Below are 27,313 nucleotides of genomic sequence, written 5' to 3' on the forward strand. Positions count from 1 at the left end.
AATGTATAAAATTGAATATTGTAAATAAAATATTTCTTCATAGACAACATTATTATCTACAAGTTAATTATTTTCCCACAGCCCCTGTAGCATCCCCTACTTCTGCATAAATAGTATTAAGTACACTATCACCTGTTCCTTTCAATAAATGGTAAAATAAATGAGTGCAGGAAGTCTTAGAGAGTACAACAAAATATAAAAAGTTTCCAAAGTGTTTTTTTTAAAGATTTTATCTTTTTATTTGACAGACACAGATCACAAGTGAGCAGAGAGGCAGGCAGAGAAAGAGGAAGAAGCAGGCTCCCCACTGAGCAGAGAGCCCTGATTCAGGGCTCGATCCCAGTACCCTGGGATCATGACCTGAGCTGAAGGCAGAGGTCATGATCCCAGTACCCTGGGATCATGACCTGAGCTGAAGGCAGAGGTTTAACCCACTGAGCCACCCAGGCGCCCCTCCAAAGTGTTTTAAAAGCAAAGATATATAAGCAACAAAAGTTGAGCTGTTATCAAAGCAAAACCAAAATCACAAAATTTTAAGAAAACAGGCAGTAAGTCTTTAACTGAAATTTTTGACATATCAGGAAGGAAATAAATACAGTACTCACATTCTTTTGTTTTGAAAGCATAGTACGATTTGCAAAATATAGGAAGGTAATCAACTTACATAAGGCAGGGTTTGTCAACCAAACTCAGCACTACATTTTGAGGAATCTAAGTCTTTTTGTGGGTCCTATATGTTGTGGATTTTTGGCAGTATGTCCGACCTATACCCAATAGATGCCAGTAACAGCAAAGCTCAATCCCCACACTGAGATCACTAAAAATATCTCTAGACATTACCAAATGTCCCCTAAGCGACACAATCATCCTAGGTTGAGATTCACTATTTTAAGGGTAATTATGGATTTTTACTCAGTTCATTTTTACAGAGCTCATGTTACATGCTAATTTCAAGATTTAGTCTGTATTAAGAACCAGCAATAAGTCAGAAATATCTTAGGGGCCCCTGGGTGGCCCAGTGGGTTAAAGCCTCTGCCTTCAGCTCAGGTCATGGTCCCAGGGTCCTGGGATCAAGCCCTGCATCAGGCTCTCTGCTCAGCCGGGAGCCTGCTTCCCCCACTTTCTCTACCTGCCTCTCTGCTTAGTTGTGATCTCTGAATGTCAAATAAATAAATAATATCTTTAGAATATATATAGATATATATACATATATCTATATACACACACATTATATATATATATGTATATATATATATATATATATATCTTTTTATAGGAAACATATTATAGTAGGCATCCAAATAAGCAAGAAAGGAGTCAAACTTTTACTATTTGCAGATGACATGATACTCAATAGAGAAAACCCAAAAGACTCCACAAAAAAAAAAAAAAAATTGCTACAACTGATATACCAATTCAGTAGAATCAGAGGATACAAAGTCAACATATAGGAATGTGCTGCATTTTTATTAACCAATAATGAAGCAGCAAAAAGAGAAATCAAGGAATCAATCTCATTTATTGCAAAAAAAAATAATAAGTTTCCTAGGAATAAATCTCACCTAAGAGGTAAAAGATCTGTTCTCTGAAAATTTATAAAACACTGAAGAAAGAAATTGAAGATGACACAAATAAATGGAAAATATTTCATATTCATGGATTAGAATAACAAATATTGTTAAAATGTCTACACTACCCAAAGCAATCTACGCATTTAATTTGATCCTATCATATTAACACCAGCATTTTTCACACAGCTAGAACAAACAACCCTAAAATTTGAATGGAACCATAAAAGACCCAAATAGCCAAGGCAATCTTGAAAAAGAAAAGCAAAGCCAGAGGCATCACAATTTCAGACTTTAGGTTATACTACAAAGCTGTTGTCATTAAGATAGTATGGTACTAGCACAAAAACAGACACATAGATCAATGGGACTGAATAGAAAACCAAGAAATGAATGGTCAGCTTATCTTCAACAAAGTGGAATATCCAATGGAAGAAAAGAGGGTCTCTTCAACAAATGGTGTTGGGAAAACTGAACAGCACCACTCAAAAGAGTGAAACTTAACCACTTTCTTACACCACACACAAAAATAAACTCAAAATGGATGAAAGACCTAAATGTGAGGTAGAAAACTACCAAAATCCTAAAAGAGAACGCAGACAGCAACCCTCTGACCTAGGTTGAAGCAACTTCTTGATAGACACATCCCCAAAGGCAAGAGAAACAAAAACAAAAATGAACTATTAGGACTTCATCAAGATAAAAAGCTTCTGCACAGTGAAGGAAATGATTAACAAAACTAAAAGGCAGCCTTTCAAAGGGGAGAAGATATTTGCAAAAATCTGATAAAGGGTTAGTATCTAAAGAACTTATCAAACTCAACAACTACAAAACAAATAACCCAGGTAAGAAATGGGTAAAAGACATGAATAGACGTTTTTCCAAAGAAGACATACAAATGGCTAACAGACACAGGAAAAATGCTCAACAACCCTCATCATCAGGGAAATACAAATCAAAACTACAATGAAATATCACTTCACACCTGTCAAAATAGCAAAAATTAACAACACAGGAAACAACAGATGTTGGTGAGGATGTGGAAAAATGTGAACCCTATTACACTGTTGGGGAGAGTGCAAATCAGTACATCTACTCTGGAAAACAGTAGTGGAGCTTCCTCAAAAATTAAAAATAACTACCCTGTGGCCCAGCAATTGCACTAATAGGTATTTTCCCAAAAGATATAAAAATACTGATTCAAAGGGATACATGCACCAAAATGTTTTTAGCAACATCATCGACAATAGTCAAATTATGAGTTGAGAGGCAATGTGGGGGTTTTGGGGAGTAGGGAAGGAAAAAATGAAACAAGATGGGATTGGGAGGGAAACAAACCATAAGAGGCTCTTAATCTCACAAAACAAACTGAGGGTTGCTGGGGAGGAGGGGGCTACGGAGAGGGTAGTTAGGTTATGGACTTTGGGGAGGGTATGTGTTATGGTGAGTGCTGTGAAGTGTGTAAACCTCGTGATTCACAGACCTGTACCCCTGGGGCTAATAATACATTATATGTTAATAAAAACAAAAAATTAAGAAAATAAAAAAATAAAAATAAATCCTCCAGGTGTGAGGAAGAATTGGAATTGGAATCACAGTTTCTATATCATGTTACCTACAACATCCAGTTTTCAACAAAAATTTATGAAATATACAAAAAATACCAGTAAATAATATCTATACTCAGAGGGACATAAATAGACAATAGAAACTGTCTTTGGAGAAACCCAGATTTTGGATTTAGCAGACAAAAACTTCAAATCAGCTATGATTAACATGTTCAAAGAACTAAAGAAAGCCAAATTTAAAATATGGGGGAAATCATAGGGGGAGACAAACCATGAGAGACTGTGGACTCTGAGAAACAAACTAAGGGTTTTGGAGGGGAGAGGGGTGGAGGTTTGGGTGAGCCTGGTGGTGGGTATTAAGGAGGGCACATATTGAATGGAGCACTGGGTGTGGTGCATAAATAATGAATATTAGAACACTGAAAAGAAATAAAATAAAATAAAAATAAAATGGGGGGAAAAGCAAAAAAAAAACTAAAACAAAAAAATAAAAGATTGAAAGTATGAAAGCAATGACACAATATATATTGATATAAAGATATTTTTAAATGACTGCATTTGAATTTGAGAGTTTTAGTACATAACTACTCTTCAATTCATTACAAGGACTCAAAACAGCTATGAGATGGCAGAATACTAAACCTCCATAAAGTTGTTAAAAATACCAACTGAGATTTTCAAATCTAAATTTGTACTACTTTTGGAACTCCCCTGGTTTGTTCAAATATTAATTCATTATTTTTCAAAATTCCCAGGGAGATAAGCTGTTAAGAGTATAAGGGGATAGTTTCCTTAAAGTTGATAGTGGTGCCAAACTGATATTATCAGTGGTTCATAGAACTCACAATAACACAATGGGCATCTAAGATAAACCTAACATTCTCTAATTTGAAAAAAAAAAAATTACCAGAGCACAAAGACACAGATCATCACATTGAACTGCTCAATTTCCCTGGGATCTCTTCTGCAAGTTAAGATAATTTACCTTTGGGAAAACCAGTGTACACAAAGACATGGCTTCCATTAGAAGAAATTATGGACTCTACCCAGTCCTACCATACAGTCCAGCTAATTGACTCCCTTCCAAATGGTAGGAACTATTTATAACCTTCTGTCTTAATAAATGGTGGTGATTCAAAAGGGTGTGAACTGTCTGTGTGTTCAATCTCTTGAAGCTCCTGCTGAGTGAGACCTGCCCCTAAGCAGGTACAAATGACACCTGCTCTCCAACTCCCCCAAAACTGGTTACATTTTGTTCCCAAACCTTTTTTCCTCTCTATCTCAAGGTTCTTTCTGCTCACGCTCTTTACTTGAATGATTTTCACTCATACGGTTATATATATATTCTGGTCTCATTTTCATAATTTCATCTGTATTGTGAGGTGAATTTCTCTTTGAAGAGCCCATATCTGTACTAAACTGATATGTGTAAGGGCTTAAAATTTCCATCCCCTTTTTTCTGTGATATTAGATTCATGGAAATAAAACTTTGTTTTGTCTACTTCATTCAAACAGAGCACAGTCTAGCAGAGCAAGCTATCTGCATCTTTGGAAAGCAAAATTAATCAAGTCTTTAAGAATCATCATTATTTTTAAAAACTTACTGAATACTTACTATATGACACAGCATGTTTCACTGTTTTCCATGTATTAACTCACTTAATCGTCACAACAACACTATAAGGTAAGTACAATTTTTTGGTCTTTAAAAAAATTTTTTTTATTCACATATAATGTATTTTTAGGCCCAGGGGTACAGGTCTGTGAATCGCCAGGTTTACACATTTCACAGCACTCACCATAGCACATACCTTCCCCAATGTCCATAACCCCACCACCCTCTCCCTACCCACTCCGCAACCCTCAGTTTGTTTTGTGAGATTAAGAGTCTTATGGTTTGTCTCCCTCCCAATTCCATCTTTTTTTCATTTATTCTTTTCCTTAAGGTAAGTACTATTATCATTCCTAATTTTACATTTGAGGAAATTCAGGGACAGAGAAGTGAAGCAACTCACCCAAGGACATGTAGTTCATAAATCAAGGAAAGAGAGATTGCAATCCAGGTGGCCTTTCCCCAGAATGTTTGCTATTCATTATACATAATAATGCTATTTATAAAATTGCTCCTATATCATTTTTCCTATTTCTTTGACTAATTTCAAATTTTCTTTGGAAATTAGAAAATCTGTAAATATCATTTATAATAAATATAGAAAAAAAGAGTTCATATTTAGGAAAAAATAGAATCACCTAAAATCCCACAACTTAGAGATTCTGTGGTATAAAGTCTAAATATTTCCAAGCATGCACTTACATTATATGTAATGTTTTGCGTCTTATAAACTTTTTTAACTAAATGACAAAATATGCATATTTTCAGTTTCATTCATCCAAAGTTCTAATTTGTTCCATGTGCACTGAAATCTATAAACATAGTTTTAAGTGTATATAAAGATTCTGTTCCTTGTTCATGTAGCAAATAGCTTTTCATAGGTTATTATGATGAACCTCCTGTCCTTCTAAATTACTGAATTTTTCCAAATATATGGTGATGCTTTTCTGTTCATCAATATTTCCATAGCATGCAATAATACTTCAGTATAATTTGAGGAAAGTTCCAGATATCTGTAATGGCTATACACATTTTACTGGAGGCAAAAAATGAAGAGGAAAGTTTGTACCTTTGCTAGTTTTACTGTATTACATTTAGGTCTACATGGGAATGTGGGGTGTTGAGGTCTTTCTGTGAGGACATTGTCATGGCAAGGAGGTCGCTGGCTTCCAGACTGGCTTCCACTCTCCCATCAGTGTGAAGGTGTCAATGAGATCAATTCACAAAGTCATTTGGTGAAGATTTCTTCTCCACCATACATCCCCTAGGGGCTTCTAAGCGCCTGATTTTCTTCCCATGTCTTCTTGAACTTTCCCCTATGAACATTAGTGAAGACTCTCATTTAATAGTGCCTACCTTGTGCCAGAAATTATGCTAACTACTGGGGTATACAAAGTTGGCTAAAGGCTCCTTTTTCAAAGAAGTCATAGGTGATAAGGAAGACTAATATGCATAAGAAATTATAATATGCTTTATTAAAAAGGAGATAGAAGATTTAACAATAGTTTATAGACATTATTTTGCATGGGGTCATCAATAAATACTTCAGGGTAACTGGTATTTAATCTAAGTTTGAAGGATAAAGGAAAAGGGGAATTAACATTCCTGTCAGATAGTTATACCCATATACTCTCAAATCTTCATAACATCTGGTGAAGCTAGTCACCTCTCATTTTATGGACAAATAAATATCTTCAGCATAACTGACTACCTTACCCTAGTTTATATAACTCACAAGTGGCAGAACTAAAATGGCAACCAAGTTATTAGGTCTAAGAGCCAAAGACAGTTCCACTTCATAATGACAAGGAATAACATACATGAAAGTATATGAAAGAGCTGAAGTGTGGGGAAAAAATAGTAAAGTGTTCAGTTCATAAAGGTTCTTATATGATACACAATTGAATTTTATTTTTTAAGGTTTTATATTTATACTTATTTGAGAGATACAGAGAGGGTGGGGAGGTGCAGATGGGGAAGGAAAAAGAGGGAGAGAATCCTGAGCAGTCTCTGTGCTGAGTGCTGATTCAGACACAAGACTTGATCCCGTAAACCTGAGATCATGACCTAAGAAAAAACTGAGTCAGACACTTAATCTACTGAGCCACCCAGGCACCCCCACAATTGAATTTTAAATATCCTGAATGATAGAACCAAACGCTTAGAGTAGAGAGTAATATGACCATATTTGATTTTTAGATAGATAGATAGATCAGAAAGCAGAATATAGAAAAGAGACTAAACTTAGCTCAGATTGGAGAGAGAAATCATTTGGAAATGAAAAATATATAAATCTGAAATAAAACTGACAGTGGAAATGAAGACCAGGACACGAAACAGAAATATTCAAGAGGTACAATTTCCCATCTGTCATATAATGTGAGAAAGAAGAAAAGTTGTCTCAGAAATTCTTGGATTAAGCGCCTGAGAGATAATGGTCATGATATTTCCTAAGACACTAAAAAGAGGATAAAATCATGAGCTCAGACTTGCACAATTTAACTTTGAAGTGTTTGAGGGATGTCTATTTATGTACTACAGTACAGTCTTGGATATATTATGCTAGAGTCCAGGAATAGAACTATAGATATAGAAATCTTTTAAGTGGGAAGTAGTTAAAAGAATGAAGCATGTTTGAAATGAAAAAAATATATATTTTAGGTCTCCTGAGTTACATAGGAACACTCAAAAATAAGCAGGAAAAAAATCCATGCATCAGTGAAAGAAGTTAGAGATATAGGAGAAAAAGCAAGAGAGCTCTGTTACACAAATACTAAGAATGTAAAAATGCATTCAGCTTCAGGAAGTTAACAATGCCTGACTTACAGTCTCTTAAAGTTTTTTTTTTATTTTATTCCATTATAAGATATCAGAATGTAGACCTTTTTTAATAAATTTTTTTCATTTTTTTTCAGTGTTCCAAATTCATTGTTTATGCACCACACCCAGTGCTTCATGCAATACACACCCTCCATAATCCCCAATATTTTATTTATTTGAAAGAGAGAATGAGAGAGAGAGAGGACAAGCACGGGTAGTGGGAGATGGAGAAGCAAGTTCCGCACTGAGCAGGGAGCCCAATGCTTGGCTTGGGATCCCAGAGCTCTGGGATCATGACCTGAGCCAAAGGCAGATGCTTAACCTACTGAGCCACCCAGGTGTCCTCAGAAGGCAGACATTTGCTGACATCCGTCAAAGACATTTTAGACTGGATTATTTTTCTATCTGTTCATAATATCATCTTTAACATGTAGACTCTCAAAGGTCATGATTGCTGCATCTTTGGGCATCACATTAATATCGAATGCAGGAATGGAAGAGCTAGAAGAGACTTCTCTACAATAATCTTTGTAATTTAATCTGGGGGGGGGAAAAAACCTTCTATAGAAGTCATTGTTCTGTATCTCAACAAAACTCAGCTACATGCCCCTCTGACACCAATCCATGGCCAAGTCACATAGATTATTCATATTTCATCCTGTGGCTAAATAAGAACCTAGCTTCTCATAAAATTTAGAAATTTCCATCAAATATCTAAACAGATAGGTGTTCTCTCTTTTAGAGACTATAAGAAAATATAAGGAACAAGAAATCAGTTGGCAAGGTAAAGAATGGCTTACTGTTAGTGTTTTCCTGTTCTTGGTGTAGGACTTGGCCTGTTCCAAATAATAAACACACCAGCATTCTCTAAAATGCCATCCAGTTACCAGTCATTATATTCCTTGACCCAAAATTCATTCATGTATATTAGTGTTCTCTAAACAAGGAAGCCTGTACCTCTCTGGTTAAAATTAGATATGAAACATGAAGGTTTTCTTCATAGTATACCCAGAAATCATCATTTGCTGAAAATTTTGGTAACAAAATAATAATAACAATAGTAATAATTAATAATCCATTTCTATCACATATATGCATACTCAACTCCAACCATATATTTCACAGAATTCTTTTTCTTGTTCTTGTCCCTCTCTCTCTTATTGCTTTCCTTTCAATTCCATTCCATAATTATTATTTTGATTATGCTCACCACAGTGTAGCTATCATACCTCACCATACAATGCTATTACAGTGTCATTGACTATATTCTCTGTGCTGTAACTTTCATTCCAGTGATTTATTTACTCCATAATTGCAAGTTTTATATCCCACTCCACTTTACACTATTTTGTCCATCCCTTAACCACCCTCTCCTTGGAAACTACCAGTTTCTTATCTGTATTTGTAGGTCCATTTCCTCCTTTTCGTAATTTTTATTAAAACACATGGTTAATATAGAAAACTACAAAACATAGATGGTCAACATTTTTAGTATTAAAAATACCTAAAATGTCATTATCCAAAATGATCTAAAATGTTGACTCATAACTTACATATTTTTGTAATGTATAATTATAAAGAGCACATCAAATGTGTATTCCTTTGTAAATAATTATTCTTAATAATTTAGCAGACATCTCAACAAGTCTAAATTTGCTTCTTTATGATGGCCTACCTCATCTTACCAAATCCCCCTTTCTGAATATCTTCTCATTTCTAACCTTATCTTTGAAATGTACCTTTAATTTTTCCTTTTACGTTAAATAATGAATGGATCCAAATACAAGTTATATATACATATGTTCAACCTTTCTCTTTTTCTTAAGATTTATTTATTTATTTGAGAGATAGAGAGAGAGCACAAGGGGGAGGGGCAAAGAGAGAGGGAGAAAGAATCTCAAGCGGACTCCTGCTGAGCACAGAGGCCAGCAAGCGGCCCCACACAGGGCTCTGGCTCCGCACAGGGCTCTATCTTATGATCTGCACATCACAACCTGAGCCAAAACCAAAAAGTTTTAGCGTTTCAGAAGTTTAAAGTACATTTTAATTATCCAAGGCATTGGTTGCAGTCACAATATTGGAAACTATCAGAGGACTAAGTCTATTCATTTTAAGCTATGATTCCTCTTAGAGTCAACACTCTTACACTCATTGGCTGGTCACTATTCATTATTGCATGAGTGATTAATGCCTGAAATTTCGTAGGTACAAAGTAAAAGAATAATCAAAGAGTACATTCTGCTACAGTATTTGTGCACTAATATGATTAAGGGTTTGAACATTCAAATCATGGCTAACTGTTTATGACACAGAAGACATTTTCTTGAATATATATGGAGAAGACAGAAGAAGCCCAAATTATTATTCAATGAGCATGGTAAAGAAGGTCTACCAGGAAGATGTTACTCTTTGCTCCTGCCTTATTCTCACATGATTTCTTTCCCTGTCATCATAGTCTAACTTTTGATTTTTTATTTTCTATTTTTTTCTTCCTTTCCCCCGTCTCCTCTGTATGTGTTCTAACTTCTAAATTAGACACTTGCAACATATTTTACACAAAACCATTGATGGGCAAACAACATATCAATGTTCAGTTCCCATATTTCTCAATTCTTCCTTATTTTCTACCTTTAGAATACTTCAGCATCTTCTCTACTGATTGAGCCAATGGGTACAACAAATGACTCTGTGGTGTCTGAATTTGTATTGATTGGACTTTCAAATTCATGGGAGATGCATCTTTTTCTCTTTTGGTTCTTCTCTGTGTTCTACATGGGAATTATCCTGGGAAACCTCTTCATTGTGTTCACGGTAATTACCGACTCTCATTTACACACCCCCATGTACTTCCTATTAGCCAACCTCTCTCTCCTTGATCTAGGTCTGTCCTCTACCACAGTGCCCAAAACAATCACTAATCTTTTCACTGACTGTAAAATCATTTCCTTTCCAAAATGCATGATACAGATATTTTTTATTCATGTCACGGGTGGAGGTGAGATGGTGCTGCTTATAGCCATGGCATATGACCGGTACACTGCAATCTGTAAGCCTCTCCACTATCTGACCATCATGAGCCCCAAAATGTGTGTTTCCTTTGTAGTGGCTGCCTGGATAGTGGGGATAATCCATGCCGTGTCTCAGTTTGTTTTTGTCATAAACTTGCCCTTCTGTGGCCCTAATGAAGTAGATAGTTTTTACTGTGATTTTCCTCGGGTCATGAAACTTGCTTGTGTAGACACTTACAAGCTAGAGTTTGTAATCATTGCTAACAGTGGGTTTATATCCATGGCTACCTTCTTCTCTTTAATTATATCCTATATCTTCATTTTGGTGACTGTCTGGAAACGTTCTTCAGGGGACTTGTCCAAAGCATTTGTCACACTGTCAGCTCATATCACTGTAGTGATTTTGTTTTTTACACCATGCATGTTTCTCTATGTGTGGCCTTTCCCTACAACATCACTGGATAAGTACTTGTTCATTGTTGACTTTGCTATCACCCCCCTCTTGAATCCTGCCATCTATACATTAAGAAACAAAGACATGAGAGTGGCCATGAGAAGACTGGGCAAACGGATTGTGAGTCCTAGTGGGATCTCACAATGAATGGAGCAGATTTAGATACCACATGCTTCAGGCTCACCAAAACCTCTGCAAGTCATGTGATTGTCATCATTACAATGGTAAGAACTGCTATTGTCATGATAGTTCAACAAAAGTCCCCCTGTAGAAATTGATTATTGAGTCAGAGGTGACTTTATTTTGCTAATGACAGAGAATAAATTGACATTACCTACTTACATTGAGAAGAAAGGTGAGAAAGAAAACTGAGCTAATTCATAGGAGCAAACTTACATTCACATACCATTTTCTGTGACTTGCTAATTGTATTTACTCTCAATTATGAAGACATGTCAAACAAGTGATAAATATATCTCATGGTAACTTATGGATTTAATAGATAAAATGTAACTTTGAGTCAATCAAAATCAATAAATTCTACTTTTTAATTTTTATTTTAGTTTGAGTTTAACTTAGAATAAGAAACAAAATCAACTATTTGTTACTTAGATTAAGCATGCTATTTTAGTTGTTTAGATTTGATTGGCTATAAATAGAGAAGTGTAATTCTTTGCATTATAAATACTTCAAATAAACACAAACCACAGATCTCTGAAATTTTGTCTCACTTTCTACTATTCTAAAGATGAAGATTTTCAAATATTCAATTATCCTAGTTTATTCTCAGAAAAAAATAAATTATAAAAGTAATTGCTGTTTCAGGGCACCTAGGTGGCTCTGTCTGTTAAACGTCTGCCTTTGGCTCAAGCCATGATCTCAGGGTCCTGAGACTGAGCCCCATGTGGGACTCCCTGCTCAGCAGAGAGCCTGCTTTTCCTTCTCCCTTGCAACTTCCCCCAGCTTGTGCTCTCTCTCAAATAAATAAAATGTATTTATTTTAAGAAATTATAAATTCTTTCAAATAAATAAAATCTTGAACAATTTAATTAATTAAAATTTAAAATTAATAGCTGTTTCCCATAAGAATAATTACCTTAGGATGTATGTTTAGAGATTCTGGTTTCTTCGAATATGGTTTGCTGATCTGACAAAATGTTCCCCCAAAAGTTTATGTATCTTAGATAAATAAAAAGCCAAAACTGGTAAGGCATACTGAATTTGATTGAGCACTTCTACATTTGGAATAAGTGCTTTATTAAAGTACACGTTTTCATTTATTTGTTTATACTTCTCTGTAAATAAAATCTACTCAATTAAGGAAAATAATGCCTATGTTTTTTGTCCAGTGTTTCTCCAGGAACCTTTTCAATAACATATCTGCTTACTCTGTGTAAATTAATCATTAATACTTCTTTTAATGCTTTGGTATTCATCTGGATGGGAAGTTCTTTACTTGATCATTGCTAACCACTCCCTCTTATAAATAATCCACTGGGCTTCTGAGATAGTACAGTCTCTCGCTTTTCCTCCTACTCTTGGGGAATTCCTTCCCAGTAACAGTTTGCTGGGGTTCTCTCATCTGCTCCACCACCCAATTTAGTGTTCCTCAGAATTGCATCTTTGGTCTATTCTCACTCCATATTCTTTCCCTAAGGAACATCCATTCCCTTGGCTTTAATTACCGTCTCAGCTGAGGCCTTTTATTCTTAAGCCAGGATATTATTTCTTGAGTTCCTATTTCATAAATCTAACTGCCTACTGACTTGATGCTTCAAGGGCATATCCCACTCAGCAGACCTGAAACTAAACTAATTGTCTCATCCTCAAACCCGTTCTACTTTCAGGTCCCTAGTCACAGTAAGTGGCACCAATATCAGCTCAGTCTTTCAATGCAAAATCTAGGAGTAATAATGAACTCCTCCATTCGCAATCCCCAATATTCAATAAATCAGCAAATCATATTAATTCCAACATCTAAACACCTCTTTAATATGTCCTTTGTTTTCTTACAAATGTCACCATTCTTGTCTATGTCTTCACATGTCATTTTTCAAATTGAGTATGAGTCACTATGTGTCTTCTCCCTTCAAAGCTGATTTGCCTTTATTCCCATTATCTACATACAGAATGAGAGATTTTTTTAAGTATAAATTTAAGTACATGATTGTTCTCCTTAAGACCCCTCACATACTTGCCAATGCTCTTAAATTAAAATATAAACTACTTTTTAAGATTTATCAGGCAATCCAAGACCTGGCTCTCATCCTCTTCTCCTGGATAGAGGACAATTACAGAGGAAATTTTATTTTCTTTTGCTCGCCTAAAACTTCATTTTTCTCTGGGCGCCAAGTGGCTCAGTCCCTTAAGCTTCAGAGTCTTGGTTTCAGCTCAAGTCATGATCTCATGCACATGAGATTGAACCCAGATTTGAGTACTGCATCAGGCCCTGTGCTCAGAACAGAGTCTGCTTGAGATTCTACCCCTCTGTCTCTCTCTCTCTAAAATAAAATAAGTAAAAAAATCTTTTAAAAAAATAAACTTCATTCTCTCTCATCTTGAGATTTTGCCCTGGCTAATCATTCTGTCTCAAACATCTATCCTTCATGTTTTGATTATTAATATCTATTCATTCTTCAAATCTCAGTTTCAACATTCTTTTTTCAAGAAACACTTTCAAAATCCTGGGTCCAGAAGAACTCCTTCCATTGTATATATCATACCACTCCCTAATGCCACTTTTGGTAACATCAATAATAATAATTAATAAAATAATAATGAATTATAATAATTTCTTATTTGATGTAGGTCTTCTTCATTATAGTTTAAGTTCCACGTGAGGAAGGGGTTGGGTCCATCATAGTTACTACTATAACTTTAATGAGTAACAACTCTACAGAAAATGCTCAATAAATGTTTATCATTAAATAAATGAATAAAACCAACAAAGAGTGAAAACAAATAACGTGAATAGTTTCTTGAATACTGTTTGAGCTTTCTTTATACATTCAGCCATAGGTCATAGGATTACAGTACTTCTCTCCTTTTCTTTCTCCTTTTCTGTTAATTTTCTCTGTCTGTGTCCTGAATACTCTACAGTGAAATCTACTAATGAATACCTTTTGTAGACTTAAGCCGATTCAAAGCTTTGGCCAATCTCAGCTGCGGCAACCAATAAATTAATGGTCTCCATCCTCTCTAATACTTCTAGGTCTCATAAACTCTACACTAGCAATGCCTGTTCCTCTTGACCCAGCAGCCTTTTCTGTTTACCAAGCAAACCCAAGATCCATTCCTTAGAGGATGGCTCTCAAATCACAGCTTGCTCTGTGTCGATCGACCTGACCAACTCCTCAGGACTTTATTTCTACCTAGATGCTGCTCATTCATCTTAATCTGTTGTTCTGCCTGGTATCCAGGGTCTGACTTAGAACACGGATATATCAGGAGAGCAGCACGCTGACATGATAGAATGATTTTATGGGGCACTGTGTTGCAGAAGAGCTTTTGGAGGGTTGGGAAGCAACAGGAGAAATTTTCCTCTTATCTTAGAGTAGTTCTGCTTCTTCTTGGCAAATAAATTGCTTTACCTCATCTGATATATACTAGGATTCATGCAAGTGACCATTCTTACCTATTTATTTTTTATCATCCCACAGTATTCTCCAGTTTGTATCCTTGTTTATACATTTTGCAATGTCAATATTTTTTTATAATTTTTAAATTTTTTAATAAACATATATTAGCCCCAGGGGTACAGGTCTGTGAATCACTAGGTTCAACGTTAATACTTTTTGAAAATTAATTTGAGACTTCATTCTGTAACTAGAAAATTAAGATTCTTACTTGTTTCTGACCCAAGAAAATGAAATACAGGTCTAAATAAATACAGTTCTTTTTTTTTTTAATTAAATTTTTTATTTATTTTCAGCGTAACAGTATTCATTGTTTTTTCACCACACCCAGTGCTCCATGCAATCTGTGCCCTCCCTAATACCCACCACCTGGTTCCCCCAACCTCCCACCCCCCCACCCGCCCCTTCAAAACCCTCAGGTTGTTTTTCAGAGTCCATAGTCTCTCATGGTTCACCTCCCCTTCCAATTTCCCTCAACTCCCTTCTCCTCTCCATCTACCCTTGTCCTCTATATTATTTGTTATGCTCCACCAATAAGTGAAACCATATGATACTTGACTTTCTCTGTTTGACTTATTTCACTCAGCATAATCTCTTCCAGTCCTGTCCATGTTGCTACAAAAGTTGGGTATTCGTCCTTTCTGATGGAGGCATAATACTCCATAGTGTATATGGACCTCATCTTCCTTATCCATTCATCCGTTGAAGGGCATCTTGGTTCTTTCCACAGTTGGGCGACCGTGGCCGGTGCTGCTATAAACATTGGGGTACAGATGGCCCTTCTTTTCACTACATCTGTATCTTTGGGGTAAATACCCAGCAGTGCAATTGCAGGGTCATAGGGAAGCTCTATTTTTAATTTCCTGAGGAATCTCCACACTGTTCTCCAAAGTGGCTGCACCAGTTTGCATTCCCACCAACAGTGTAAGAGGGTTCCCGTTTCTCCACATCCTCTCCAACACACATTGTTTCCTGTCTTGCTAATTTTGGCCATTCTAACTGGTGTAAGGTGGTATCTCAATATGGTTTTGATTTGAATCTCCCTGATGGCTAGTGATGATGAACATTTTTTCATGTGTCTGGTAGCCATTTGTATGTCTTCATTGGAGAAGTGTCTGTTCATATCTTCTGCCCATTTTTTAATATGATTATCTGTTTTGTGTGTGTTGAGTTTGAGGAGTTCTTTTTTTTTTTTTTAAAGATTTTATTTATTTATTTGACAGACAGAGATCACAAGTAGGCAGAGAGGCAGGCAGAGAGAGGAAGGAAAGCAGGCTTCCTGCTGAGCAGAAAGCCCGATGTGGGGCTCAATCCCAGGACCCTGGGATCCTGACCTGAGCTGAAGGCAGTGGCTTAACCCACTGAGCCACCCAGGTGCCCCGAGGAGTTCTTTATAGATCCTGGATATCAACCTTTTATCTGTACTGTCATTTGCAAATATCTTCTCCCATTCCGTGGGTTGCCTCTTTGTTTTGATGACTGTTTCTTTTGCTGTGCAGAAGCTTTTGATCTTGATGAAGTCCCAAAAGTTCATCTTTGCCTTTGTTTCCTTTGCCTTTGGAGACATATCTTGAAAGAAGTTGCTGTGGCTGATATCAAAGAGGTTACTGCCTATGTTCTCCTCGAGGATTCTGATGGATTCCTGTCTCACGTTGAGGTCTTTTATCCATTTCGAGTTTATCTTTGTGTACGGTGTAAGAGAATGGTCAAGTTTCATTCTTCTACATATAGCTGTCCAGTTTTCCAAGCACCATTTATTGAAGAGACTCCACACATAAGAAGGGAAATAATCAAGATTAGAGCAGAGATCAACGAGGTAGAAACCAGAGATACAGTAGAACGTATCAACGAAACTAGAAGCTGGTTTTTTGAAAGAATCAATAAGATCAATAAACCATTGGCCACACTAATCCAAAAGAAAAGAGAGAAATCCCAAATTAATAAAATTATGAATGAAAAGGGAGAGATCACAACTAACACCAAGGAAGTAGAAACAATCATCAGAAGCTATTATCAACAGTTATATGCCAATAAGCTAAGCAACCTAGATGAAATGGATGCATTCCTGGAAAACTATAAACTCCCAAAATTGAACCAGGAAGAAATTGACAACCTGAATAGACCGATATCTAGTAACGAGATTGAAGCAGTAATCAAAAACCTCCCAAAAAACAAGAGCCCAGGACCTGACGGATTCCCTGGGGAATTCTATCAAACTTTCAAAGAAGAAATAATACCTATTCTCCTGAAGCTGTTTCAAAAAATTGAAGCAGAAGGAAAACTTCCAGACTCTTTTTATGAAGCCAGCATTACCCTGATCCCCAAACCAGGCAAAGACCCTACCAAAAAGGAGAATTTCAGACCAATATCCCTGATGAATATGGATGCTAAGATTCTCAACAAGATCCTAGCAAACAGGATCCAACAGCACATTAAAAAGATTATCCACCATGACCAGGTGGGATTCATCCCTGGGTTACAAGGATGGTTCAACATTCGCAAATCAATCAAGGTGATAGAACAAATCAATAAGAGAAGAGAGAAGAACCACATGATCCTCTCCATTGATGCAGAAAAAGCTTTTGACAAAATCCAGCATCCGTTCCTGATTAAAACGCTTCAAAGTATAGGGATAGAGGGAACATTCCTGAACTTCATCAAATCTATCTATGAAAAACCCACAGCAAATATCATCCTCAATGGGAAAAAGCTTGCAGCCTTCCCATTGAGATCAGGAACACGACAAGGATGCCCACTCTCACCACCCTTGTTCAACATAGTATTAGAAGTCCTAGCAACAGCAATCAGACAACAAAAAGAAATAAAAGGTATCCAAATTGGCAAGGAAGAAGTCAAACTCTCTCTCTTCGCAGACGACATGATTCTTTATATGGAAAACCTGAAAGACTCCACCCCCAAACTACTAGAACTCATACAGCAATTCAGTAATGTGGCAGGATACAAAGTCAATGTCCAGAAATCAGTGGCTTTCTTATACACTAACAATGAAAATACAGAAAGGCAAATTACAGAATTGATTCCATTTACTATAGCACCAAAAACCATAAGATACCTCGGAATAAACCTAACCAAAGAGGTTAAAGATCTGTACTCGAGGAACTACAGAACACTCCTAAAAGAAATCGAAGAAGACACAAAAAGATGGAAGACCATTCCATGCTCTTGGATCAGAAGAATAAACATCGTTAAAATGTCTATGCTGCCCAGAGCAATCTATACTTTTAATGCCATTCCGATCAAAATTCCACCAGTATTTTTCAAAGAGCTGGAGCAAATAATCCTAAAATTTGTATGGAATCAGAAGAGACCCCAAATTGCTAAGGAAATGTTGAAAAACAAAAATAAAACTGGTGGCATCACGTTACCTGATTTCAAGCTTTACTACAAAGCTGTGATCACCAAGACAGCATGGTACTGGCATAAAAACAGACACATGGACCAGTGGAACAGAGTAGAGAGCCCAGATATGGACCCTCAACTCTATGGTCAAATAATCTTTGACAAAACAGGAAAAAATATCCAGTGGAATAAATACAGTTCTAAACAAAGATAACTCCTTCACACTTTGGAGCCCCATGATAGCCTGGAGATCTTATTCTTTATATTTCCACATCAAAAATCAAGAAAGCCTTACTTTTACAGAGATACACTAGGCTTGTTTCAAAGCCTTATCATAGGTCCTTTGAATGAGTATCTCCTTCAGGTAAACATGCTCCCCTTAGAAACAACTCTAACTCCCTACATTTTCTTCTTTTGTTTTTATCTCTTTCCCTTGATCTCATAAGAACTTGATCTAATTACAAACAAATTTTACTTGCATCGGTCAACTCAGGAAATATAAGGGTCAAAAACATTCAAGAAGAACTTCATCCTCAACACTCCAAAGTTTAGGGCCACAGGTAAATATATACAGGTTAACATAGGCTATGACTGATAAGAGGAAAATGATCAATACATTCTCCCACTGTCAGTCTTAAGAATCATATCTACAGGGCACCTGGTGGCTCAGTTGGTTAGCAACTGCCTTCAGCTCAGGTCATGATCCTAGAGTCCCAGGATCAAGGCCCACATTGGTTTCCCAGCTTTGAGAGGAGTCTACTTCTCCATCTGACCTTTTCCTCTCTCATGCTCTCTCTCACTGTCTCTATTTCAAATAAATAAATACATCTTTTAAAAAAAGAATTATCTCTACATATCAGGGGTTTTACATCTATTTCTTCAAGTTTGGTACATGAGTGAAGGTATGTCTGTACACTCAGGATATGTTTTCACACCCTCATTCCCTAGCTCAGTGCTTCTAAGCATTTCATCCCTAAGATCACATAACCAATATAGGGATATTTTTACACAAACCAACATACTGCCTGCAAACCATCCCTCTTCCCCTCTGTCTCATTACCACACAATTTCTCTTTCACTATTTCTCTCATGGGGAAGTCAATGTGACTCAAAGAGTCCCCCAAGAGAAACGAATACTGGGCTCAATATTGGCCTTCTCTGCAACAACATTTGATCACTCTCCTGTGTAGCTAATTATTTCCCATTTTGAAGAATCTTTTGTACAGCTTTGTCTTGAGGGAAGATTATGCACAGAAATTAAGCTCTCTGAATTCCTCTTCTTCTAAAAATGTACACCCTGTGGCTGAGCAGGCAGATAGGAAAGATGCTTTTTTATTATAAAACCGCACCTGTGCCGTTCCTCCTATGTGACCTGGTCAAGACAGGTTCGATCCTGCTCTTAAGTCCCCTTGCTCTGAGGGGTGGCAGGACCACAGAAATGCAGATATGACTGAGGGTGATGTAAATCTGAAGGTCTCCCCCCTTGCAGATGCCCACCTCACCAAAAAACTACTGGACCTTGTCAGCAGTCATGTAACTAAAAGCAGCTTTGGAAAGGAACCAATGAAGCCACAAAAACTCTCAACAGAGGTGTCTCTGCATTCATAATGATGTCTTCAGACGCTGAGCCCCTGGAGATCATCCTGCAACTTCTGCTGCTGTTTAAGGATAAAAACTGGCCCTAGGTGATTGTGTGCTCCAAGCATGCTCTGGGGTGGGTCAGCAGTGTTTCCGAGCCTGTCATTGCCTGCTCTGTCACCATCAAAGAAGTCTCTCAGCTGAAGCACCAGATCCTGTCCATTTAGCAGTCCACTGAAAGGCTCTTAGTCTCAACCAGTTGCCTCTGCCCCACTCTTCACTGAGTCCTCCCCCTGGCATTGTGAATCATATTGTCTGTATTTGCATTTAGTTTCTCTAGCTACCTTCTCTTGTCATATTCTAGTATTAAATCTGGGTTTTGCATTTTTGTATCATTCTTCTTCTGTTTTATAGGTTGTTATCTATATATTAATCCACCACCCTACCCCAATCACCCATTCTACTCTCTCTGCCTTTTATAAAATGATCTAATGCTGAAAACAGCAGTAAACAAAGTGTTGATACTTTTGAAAGACAAGGAAGAGGTAGGACAGAGATCTGATTCCAACGTTCAGGTGCTAACTTCCTGTTTTATGTAGGACACAATGGATGTAAATACCATTCACTTGGTATCCCTTGTGCCTGAAACACAAAATCATCCCATATGTGGTTGCTTTCTGGGGGATTATGTATTATTTGTATTCTGTGCATGTATTCTATGAGGTTGTTAGGTGTATGTCCAAGTGTCATTTGCCAATATACCCCAAATGCCTCCTTTGGTAATGTGATGTTATTTTCCCTCTCCCCCAAGTCCCAAACATGCCCCTGAGGGTGGCATGGCAGCAGCATACCAAAGAGATGTGCTGCAGAGTTCCAGAGGCTCCCTGGACAAGTTAGACATGAGGGAGCTGACCTAGGTCTTGAAGGAGTCCAGAGAGGCTAGAAAAAAGAGGGTTAGCTGATGCTGGAATGAAGTCTGGGCAAGTCATGGAGACCTGACTGGAAGCTACAGCAAAGATGCTGGAATCGAGGAAACATCCTCTCTGGTGGTTGGGGATGTCTCCAGTGGACAACTCTGAGAGCCCTTACCTTGTTGCCTGCCATGATGTAGGTCAGATTTATGTATTCTTTATCACATCAGGAGGACAGTGCTAGTGTGTCATTCCTGTGAGCATCCTAATAAAGAAATATATTCTTACCTCCCAAAAAATTGCACTTGTCATGGTTGGTCCCTCTTTCTATTTCTATTTCTATTTCTATTCCCCTCAATTCCTCTTTAGTTTCTACTCTTCAGTAAAATATTTGTGTCAGAAGTTTTCTCTTATTGAAAATACTTTCATCCTTTTATTTTATGCCATCACTCTCTTATTCTCAAATTTCAATCATTGCATTGTATTGTCTTATCAAATCAATTCTACACACAAAACCTTTTGATATGTTTGTCTCCATAATGTGAAGATTTTCCAAGATTCATGTGCTTCTGACTTTAATGCTCTCCAGCTCATTTTAAATTTTTTCACTGTGTAAAGTAAACATCTGTCCTCAATTATTCCTGCCCTGATTGAGAACTAAATCCTGCCTTAAGCAAGAGGAAGGAAATTTCGATCCTTTACCTCCAGGATTCTGGTGTGGTTCCCTCTCCTTCAGTATTACTTTTCTCCACATTTGAAAGAAACAGCCAATGCCTAGTCTAAGAGGCTATTCTGAGTCAGGAATCTTCTGGCCCCATACCAGGGGATGGTACAGAGAAGCAGAGAGCTACGAGTTCTGAGATGGAACTGTTCAAGGACTGTCCAGGTTGTGTGAGGAAATAGGAAAAGGGGGTTAGCAAGAGAAATTCCCACTGGCAAAAAAAAATCTTTTGGGAAGGGAAGCCAATATTATTTTAAATGAGATTTTAAAAACTCGGGGATCAGGGCCCTTCTGATTAGGTTAGAGTGATCCTATCAAATATAAATAATTCTAGCTTTTTAATGACTCTACTAAGCAGGTATAGAGCATTACTGAGGAAGATGATTGGACTGGAAGTTAGTCTGACTTCTAGTTCTGGCCCTGTGAATGTAATGCTGTGAACACACTGGCTAGCCATTTACCCTCACAGGGTTGGTTCTCCACCGGCAAAATGAAGTAAATGAACAAGATTCTCTCAAAGTTCTTTCCCACTTCTATACAAACTTATAATTCTGATCATCTTATTTGTTTAATATGTATCTATATTTCCTGTTTAAAGATGGGTCTCCCCAGACCCTGAATGACTGAAAAACGTTACATCTCCAAGAGGAAGGAGAGCAAACTCTGTGGAGACTTGGCTTCTGATGAACTCCTGAGGGCTTTACAAAGTCACCAGGGTTTTCTGAAAAGGTATAGAAACAAGTGCATGGTCTTTTTATCCAAACAAGCTCTCTCAGGTCATCAGGATTTCCTCATCAATGACACATGGTAATCTGAAATGTTTGTAACAGAAAGAGTGAAAACTTCTTCACTCAGCTAAATACCCACTTTTTATTATATATAACTGGGTTATCACCAGGAAGTACAAGTTTGTGGAGAAGGTACTATTAAATCAATTTCTCTATGTATTTCTGAGGACTACTGTTTTGTTTCTTCTATGAACAATTCAGTACCTATTTCTAGGAAATTCATTCATCACATATTTCCTGGGCTTTTTCTATATGCCAGCCACTATTTTAGGCAGGTGATATAGTGTTAGACAAAGCAGAAAGGGTCCTGTATCATAAATTTTGATTTTATACTTATAAAAAGCAATGAAATCCTCCCTATTTGTCTTTTAGGATTTTCTTCTCCCTTTTCTTATCTCTTCTTTTATTCTCCTAGTCTCTTTCCAATCCATCTTCATTCTTTCTCTTTCTTCTCTGCTTGTTCCTTACAGATGCTACTGATTCTGACTCCACCACATTGATTGCACTCACAGTTCCATGTTTTGTATTGTGACTGTCTCATTTTAGAATAATTTAGATCATTAATAAATTATATTATGTTATAAGTAGAAGCTTAGAGTCTTTAAACTAATAGGTTCATGTAAGATATTGCTGCTTAAAAAAAGTTAATTATCACTCAAACTCCAGGACACACATTTCAGCAGTACTAACAGTAATGAAATTTCCCAAATCTCACAAATTAATTCAGAGACTTTAATTGATTTTGTAATATGAAACACCCACTTTCATGATGAGAGTCCTAAAGTATTAGGTTTATATGTTTCATCTCAGCTTAACAGGATAAAACATGTTGTCTTAAGAAGTCAACATAATTCTCCATCTGCAAATTTATTAAAGGCACTGAATTGGGTGGTGAGTTTATGAAATCACCAAACACCTTTTGCTCAGCAGCATAGAGGGTATTGCCATGAAATTTTCCAGAGATGATGTCATTAATTTTATAATGCTTCCCAGATTAATTTCTCTTCCCCAAATTCTTTGCCCCTATGTCTCTGTAACTTGGATGATTTAAATATGGGTAAAAAGTCCAGTGACAGTAGTATGAATGAATTGAAAATGGTAAAACATAGAGGGGGATTACTGTCCATGATGGTGATATAGTAAGATCCTGAACTCACCTCCTCCTAAAGAATAACCAAGGGCTGAATTAATACCTTCTGAATAACTAAAGATTGAAGGGTAAGAGAGAATAGCCAGAAGGAAGAGACAAATATACAGTAAGAAAGGAAGCTTCCACTATTGATGTTGCAAAGTGCAGTGAAGAGGGATCATACTGAGGGAGTGGAAGTGCATTTATCTGCCCTGGGGCATAGTAAAACAGCCACAGTTTAAAAGAGCAACTAGTGGGGCACCTAGGTGGCTCAGTGGGTTAAAGCCTCTGCCTTTGGCTCAGGTCATGATCTCAGGGTCCTGGGATCAAGCCCTACATTGGGCTCTCTGCTCAGCAAGGAGCCTGCTTCCCTCTCACTCTCTGCCTGCCTCTCTGCCTACTTGTGATCTCTCTCTGTGTCAAATAAATATATAAAATCTTAAAAAAATACATTTTAAAAGAGAAACTAGACACAATAGAGCTAACATCAGAACTTCATCAAGTGGCAAGGGAGCTGCTGGAACTATCTCTGGATTGGAGGAGCTAGCAAGTGCCATAGTTTACACTATCCCTCTACATTGAGAGTGCAGACCAAAGCAGGGTCTGGATGCCACAGCCAGCCTGCTGTCTCAGAGTGCACTGGACCCCTATCTAACAACAACCCTAGCCATCCCACTAAAGCAGCCCCAAGGTAGTACACACCAGGACACCCCTGCTGACTACAACTCCAGCAGCTGCACCAAGGTGACAGAAGTGAAAAACACCCCTGAATAATCCTTGCCCAGACCACTGCAACTTTAGATGGCTGGCTAGGGTACCCCCAGTGAACAGTACTCAGAGACCTCCCAGCTAATACCTACTTTAGCTCCAAACCCCTCAGAGGGGCACCCACACCCTGAGCTGAGCACCCCAAGGCACCCAGCTTATACCCACTTCAGCTTCAGCTATCTTGCCATGGCACCCTCAGTGTAGGACCCTCTGGACATTCTATCTAATGTCTACTTTTGACTTCAGCTATTCTGCCAGTGTACCCTCTGCACGGAGAGACCAGAGACAACACTGGCCCACACCTAACTTCAGTTTGAGCTGTCCTGCCATGGTACCCTTTATGCAAAGAACCCCAAGACCACCCAAGCTCACACCCACTTCTCTTACTGCTATCCTTCCAGGGTGCCCCCTCATAGTGACCGAGGACACCCCAATCTATACCCTGTCTCAACTCCAGCTACCCTCTGAGCAGAGTATTGGAACACCATGGCTTACACCCACTTCAACTTCAGCTATCCTGATAAGGTGCCTTCTTTGTGTAGAGTCTCAGGAACTCCTAGCTTGCACTAACTTAAGTGTCTGTTGTCTAGCCAAGACACCTGCTGCAAGGAGACACCAGGGACCTGCCATCCTGCACCCTGCCTCACCTCTAGCCACCACGCCAGGATACTCTCCACACTGGCCACCCCAGGATAGCCCAGCCTGGACCCACTTCAGCTTCAGCTGTCCTATCAGAATGCCCTCTACATAGAGAGCACCAGGACCTCTAGCATGCATCCATGTTACTTTCAACCATCCTGAAAGAGTACCCTCTGCACATTTAGTCTTGGGACACTCCTGATCTGCACTCACTTAAGATGCAGCAGTCCTTTCAGTGTTCTCTCTTCATAGAGAACCTCAAGACTGCCCCAGCCAAAGCCCACTTTAGCTCCAGTCATCCGACCAGGGCAGCTCCAGCATAAAGTGATCTGTGACTCCCAGTCCATGCCAGCCATAGCTTGAAGTAACTCATGACCTTCAGCCTACAAAATCACCAAGCACACACAGGCTACACAGGAGACAAATAAACATAAGACAATTTCTGCAAGTTTAGAAGTAGCTGCTCCTCCTAACTCAAAGAAACAAACACAAAGTTAAGTAACATGGGGAGATAGAGAAATATGCTCTAAAAGAAAGAACAAGACAAAACCTCAAAAAGAACCCAATGATATGGAAGCGTCTGGGTGGCTCAGTCAGTTAAGTGTCTGTCTTCAGCTCAAGACATGATCCCAGGGTCTTGGGATAGTCCCAATGGGGCTCCCTGCTCAGTGGGGAACCTGCTCCTCCTACTCCCTCTGCCCTCCCCACTGCCTGGGCATGTTCCCTCTCTCTCTCTCTCTCTCTCTCACACACACACACACACACACACACACTCTCTCTCTCTCTCTCTCAAATAAATAAATAAAATCTTCTAACAAAAAAAAAAAAAAAAGAACTCAATGATATGGAAGTAAGCAATATACCTGATAAAGACTTTATAGTAATGATCATAAAGATGTTCACCGGGCTGGAGACAAGAGTGGAACAACTCAATGAGACAGACCTTCAATAGAGAAATAGAATATATATATTTTAAAAGAAAACAGAGTTCAAAAATACAATAACTGAAATGAACAATACACAAAAAGAAATCAACAATAGATTAGTGGATTCAAAACACCCAAGCTGAACAGCAAAAAGATATAAGAATTTTTAAAAATAAAGATAATTTTAAAAATAAGGACAGTTTAAAGGCTCTCTTGGACAACATTAAGCAAACAAACATTCACATTATAGGGGTCCAAGAAGGAAATGAGACAGAGAAAATAGCAGAAAGCATATTTAAAGAATTAATAGGTGAAAACTTCCCTAACCTAAGGAAGGAAACAGACATCCAAGTTCATGAAGCACAGATAGTACCAAACAAGATGAACCCAGAAGGGTCCAGACCATGACACATATTTAAAATTTCAAAGGAAAGTCCAAGATGCTGAAGGAGTAGGAGACCTTAATTTCAACTGATCCCAGAAATTCAACTAGATAGCTATTAAACCATTCTGAACACCTGAGAACTCAACCAGAGATTGAAGAAAAGAATAGCTGCAACTCTAGGAACTGAAAAGTGACCACTTTCTGTAAGACAGGAAGTGTGGAGAAGTGAATCCGAAGTGATATATAGGAAGACAGACCACAGAGGGAGGGAGCCTCCATCAGATGGCTACCACCAAGTGATAGAGCAGAGGAGCACAAAATCAGAACTTTTGGAAGTCTGCTTGGTAAGGGGCATCACTCTGGAGGCTAAGCAAGGGGTGGAACACTCGCTGGGACAGTGTGGTCTCAGAATCCTCGGGATCACAGAAAGACTGGGAATGCCTGACTATTGCAGAGCTCCCAGGTATCAGAGTGGGGAAGCCAGCTGCAAAGAGTGAGCCCAGAAGTGGGCTCTCACCTCAGGGTTGCCATAAACCATGATCTGTAGCAGAGTAAGGCCACTGCTCCTCAAGCAGGGGCCAAATAAGCAGCAGAACCGGGGAAACCCCCATCCTTCCCCAGGACAAGCAGCATGGGAGCACACCACAGAAGTGTACAAGGTTTGGAGACTCAAAACAGGGTCGTGTGCCTGAGACAGAAATGCTCAGTCACAGACCAGGTGAGCACAGAGTGTGGTCAGAGACCAGGAAGACAGGAGTGACTGACTGCTTTTCTCTGAGCACTCACTGAGGAGTGGGACCCCAAGCTCTCAGCTCTGGGGCAAGAGATGGCAAGGCTACCATCTCTAAAGCTGCATGGAAAGCTGTCAGGGAACAAAAGCTACAGAGAGCAAATCAGAGCAGATTACTGAGCCTGGTTCCTGGTAAAAGTGGTGTAACTCCACCTTGGGCAAAGGCATTGGGAATGCAACAGGCCCCTCCCCAGAAGATCAGCAAGAACATCCAGCCAAGATTTACCAAGCAATGATAATTGCAAAGCTCCAGCACTAGGGGAATACAACACACAGAATTCATGGCTTTTTTCTCATGATTGCTTACTCTTTCAACTTTCATTTTTTTAATTTTCTTTTTTTAAATTTTTCTTCCTTCATTTTCAACCAACTTATCAATTCCTTTTTAAAATGTTTTTTAATTTTCATTTTTACAGTCATATTCTATCCCGTCATTGTATTTAACCTTATGTGTGTGTGTGTGTGTGTGTGTGTGTAAGTTTTCTTTCATTAAAAATTTGGGATGCAGTTTCTTCTAAAAGACCAAAATACACCCAAAATCTAGTGTATGGCTCTGTTCTATTCACCTACCTGATCATATTCTCTTTCCCCCAAATGAAAAAGCAAGACCCATAAATATGCTGTCCACAAGGGACTCATTTTAGACCCAAAGA

General features: G+C 38.1%; 2 protein-coding genes and 1 pseudogene across 3 annotated transcripts in view; 2 read left to right on the forward strand and 1 right to left on the reverse strand.

The window, feature by feature from the left end:
- The window catches only part of LOC308346819 (olfactory receptor 4F3/4F16/4F29-like), a gene marked incomplete at both ends in the record, with an annotated part of 298,432 nt that overhangs the window by 237,694 nt on the left and 33,425 nt on the right, over positions 1-27,313 (reverse strand). The window lies entirely within an intron of this gene.
- LOC308346036 (olfactory receptor 4F6-like) lies at positions 10,236-11,177 on the forward strand (the record flags this gene model as incomplete). Its single annotated transcript, XM_080808661.1, has 1 exon — positions 10,236-11,177. One exon carries the CDS (start codon positions 10,236-10,238, stop codon positions 11,175-11,177), a length of 942 nt encoding a protein of 313 aa, XP_080664787.1.
- On the forward strand, positions 19,472-19,887 carry LOC308346037 (NHP2-like protein 1; annotated as a pseudogene). The gene has a single exon. The product of its transcript is annotated as an NHP2-like protein 1 (transcript).

This window comes from Martes martes (genome assembly GCF_963455335.1).
Source record: "Martes martes genome assembly, chromosome: 7".
Classification (NCBI taxonomy): Eukaryota; Metazoa; Chordata; class Mammalia; order Carnivora; family Mustelidae; genus Martes; species Martes martes.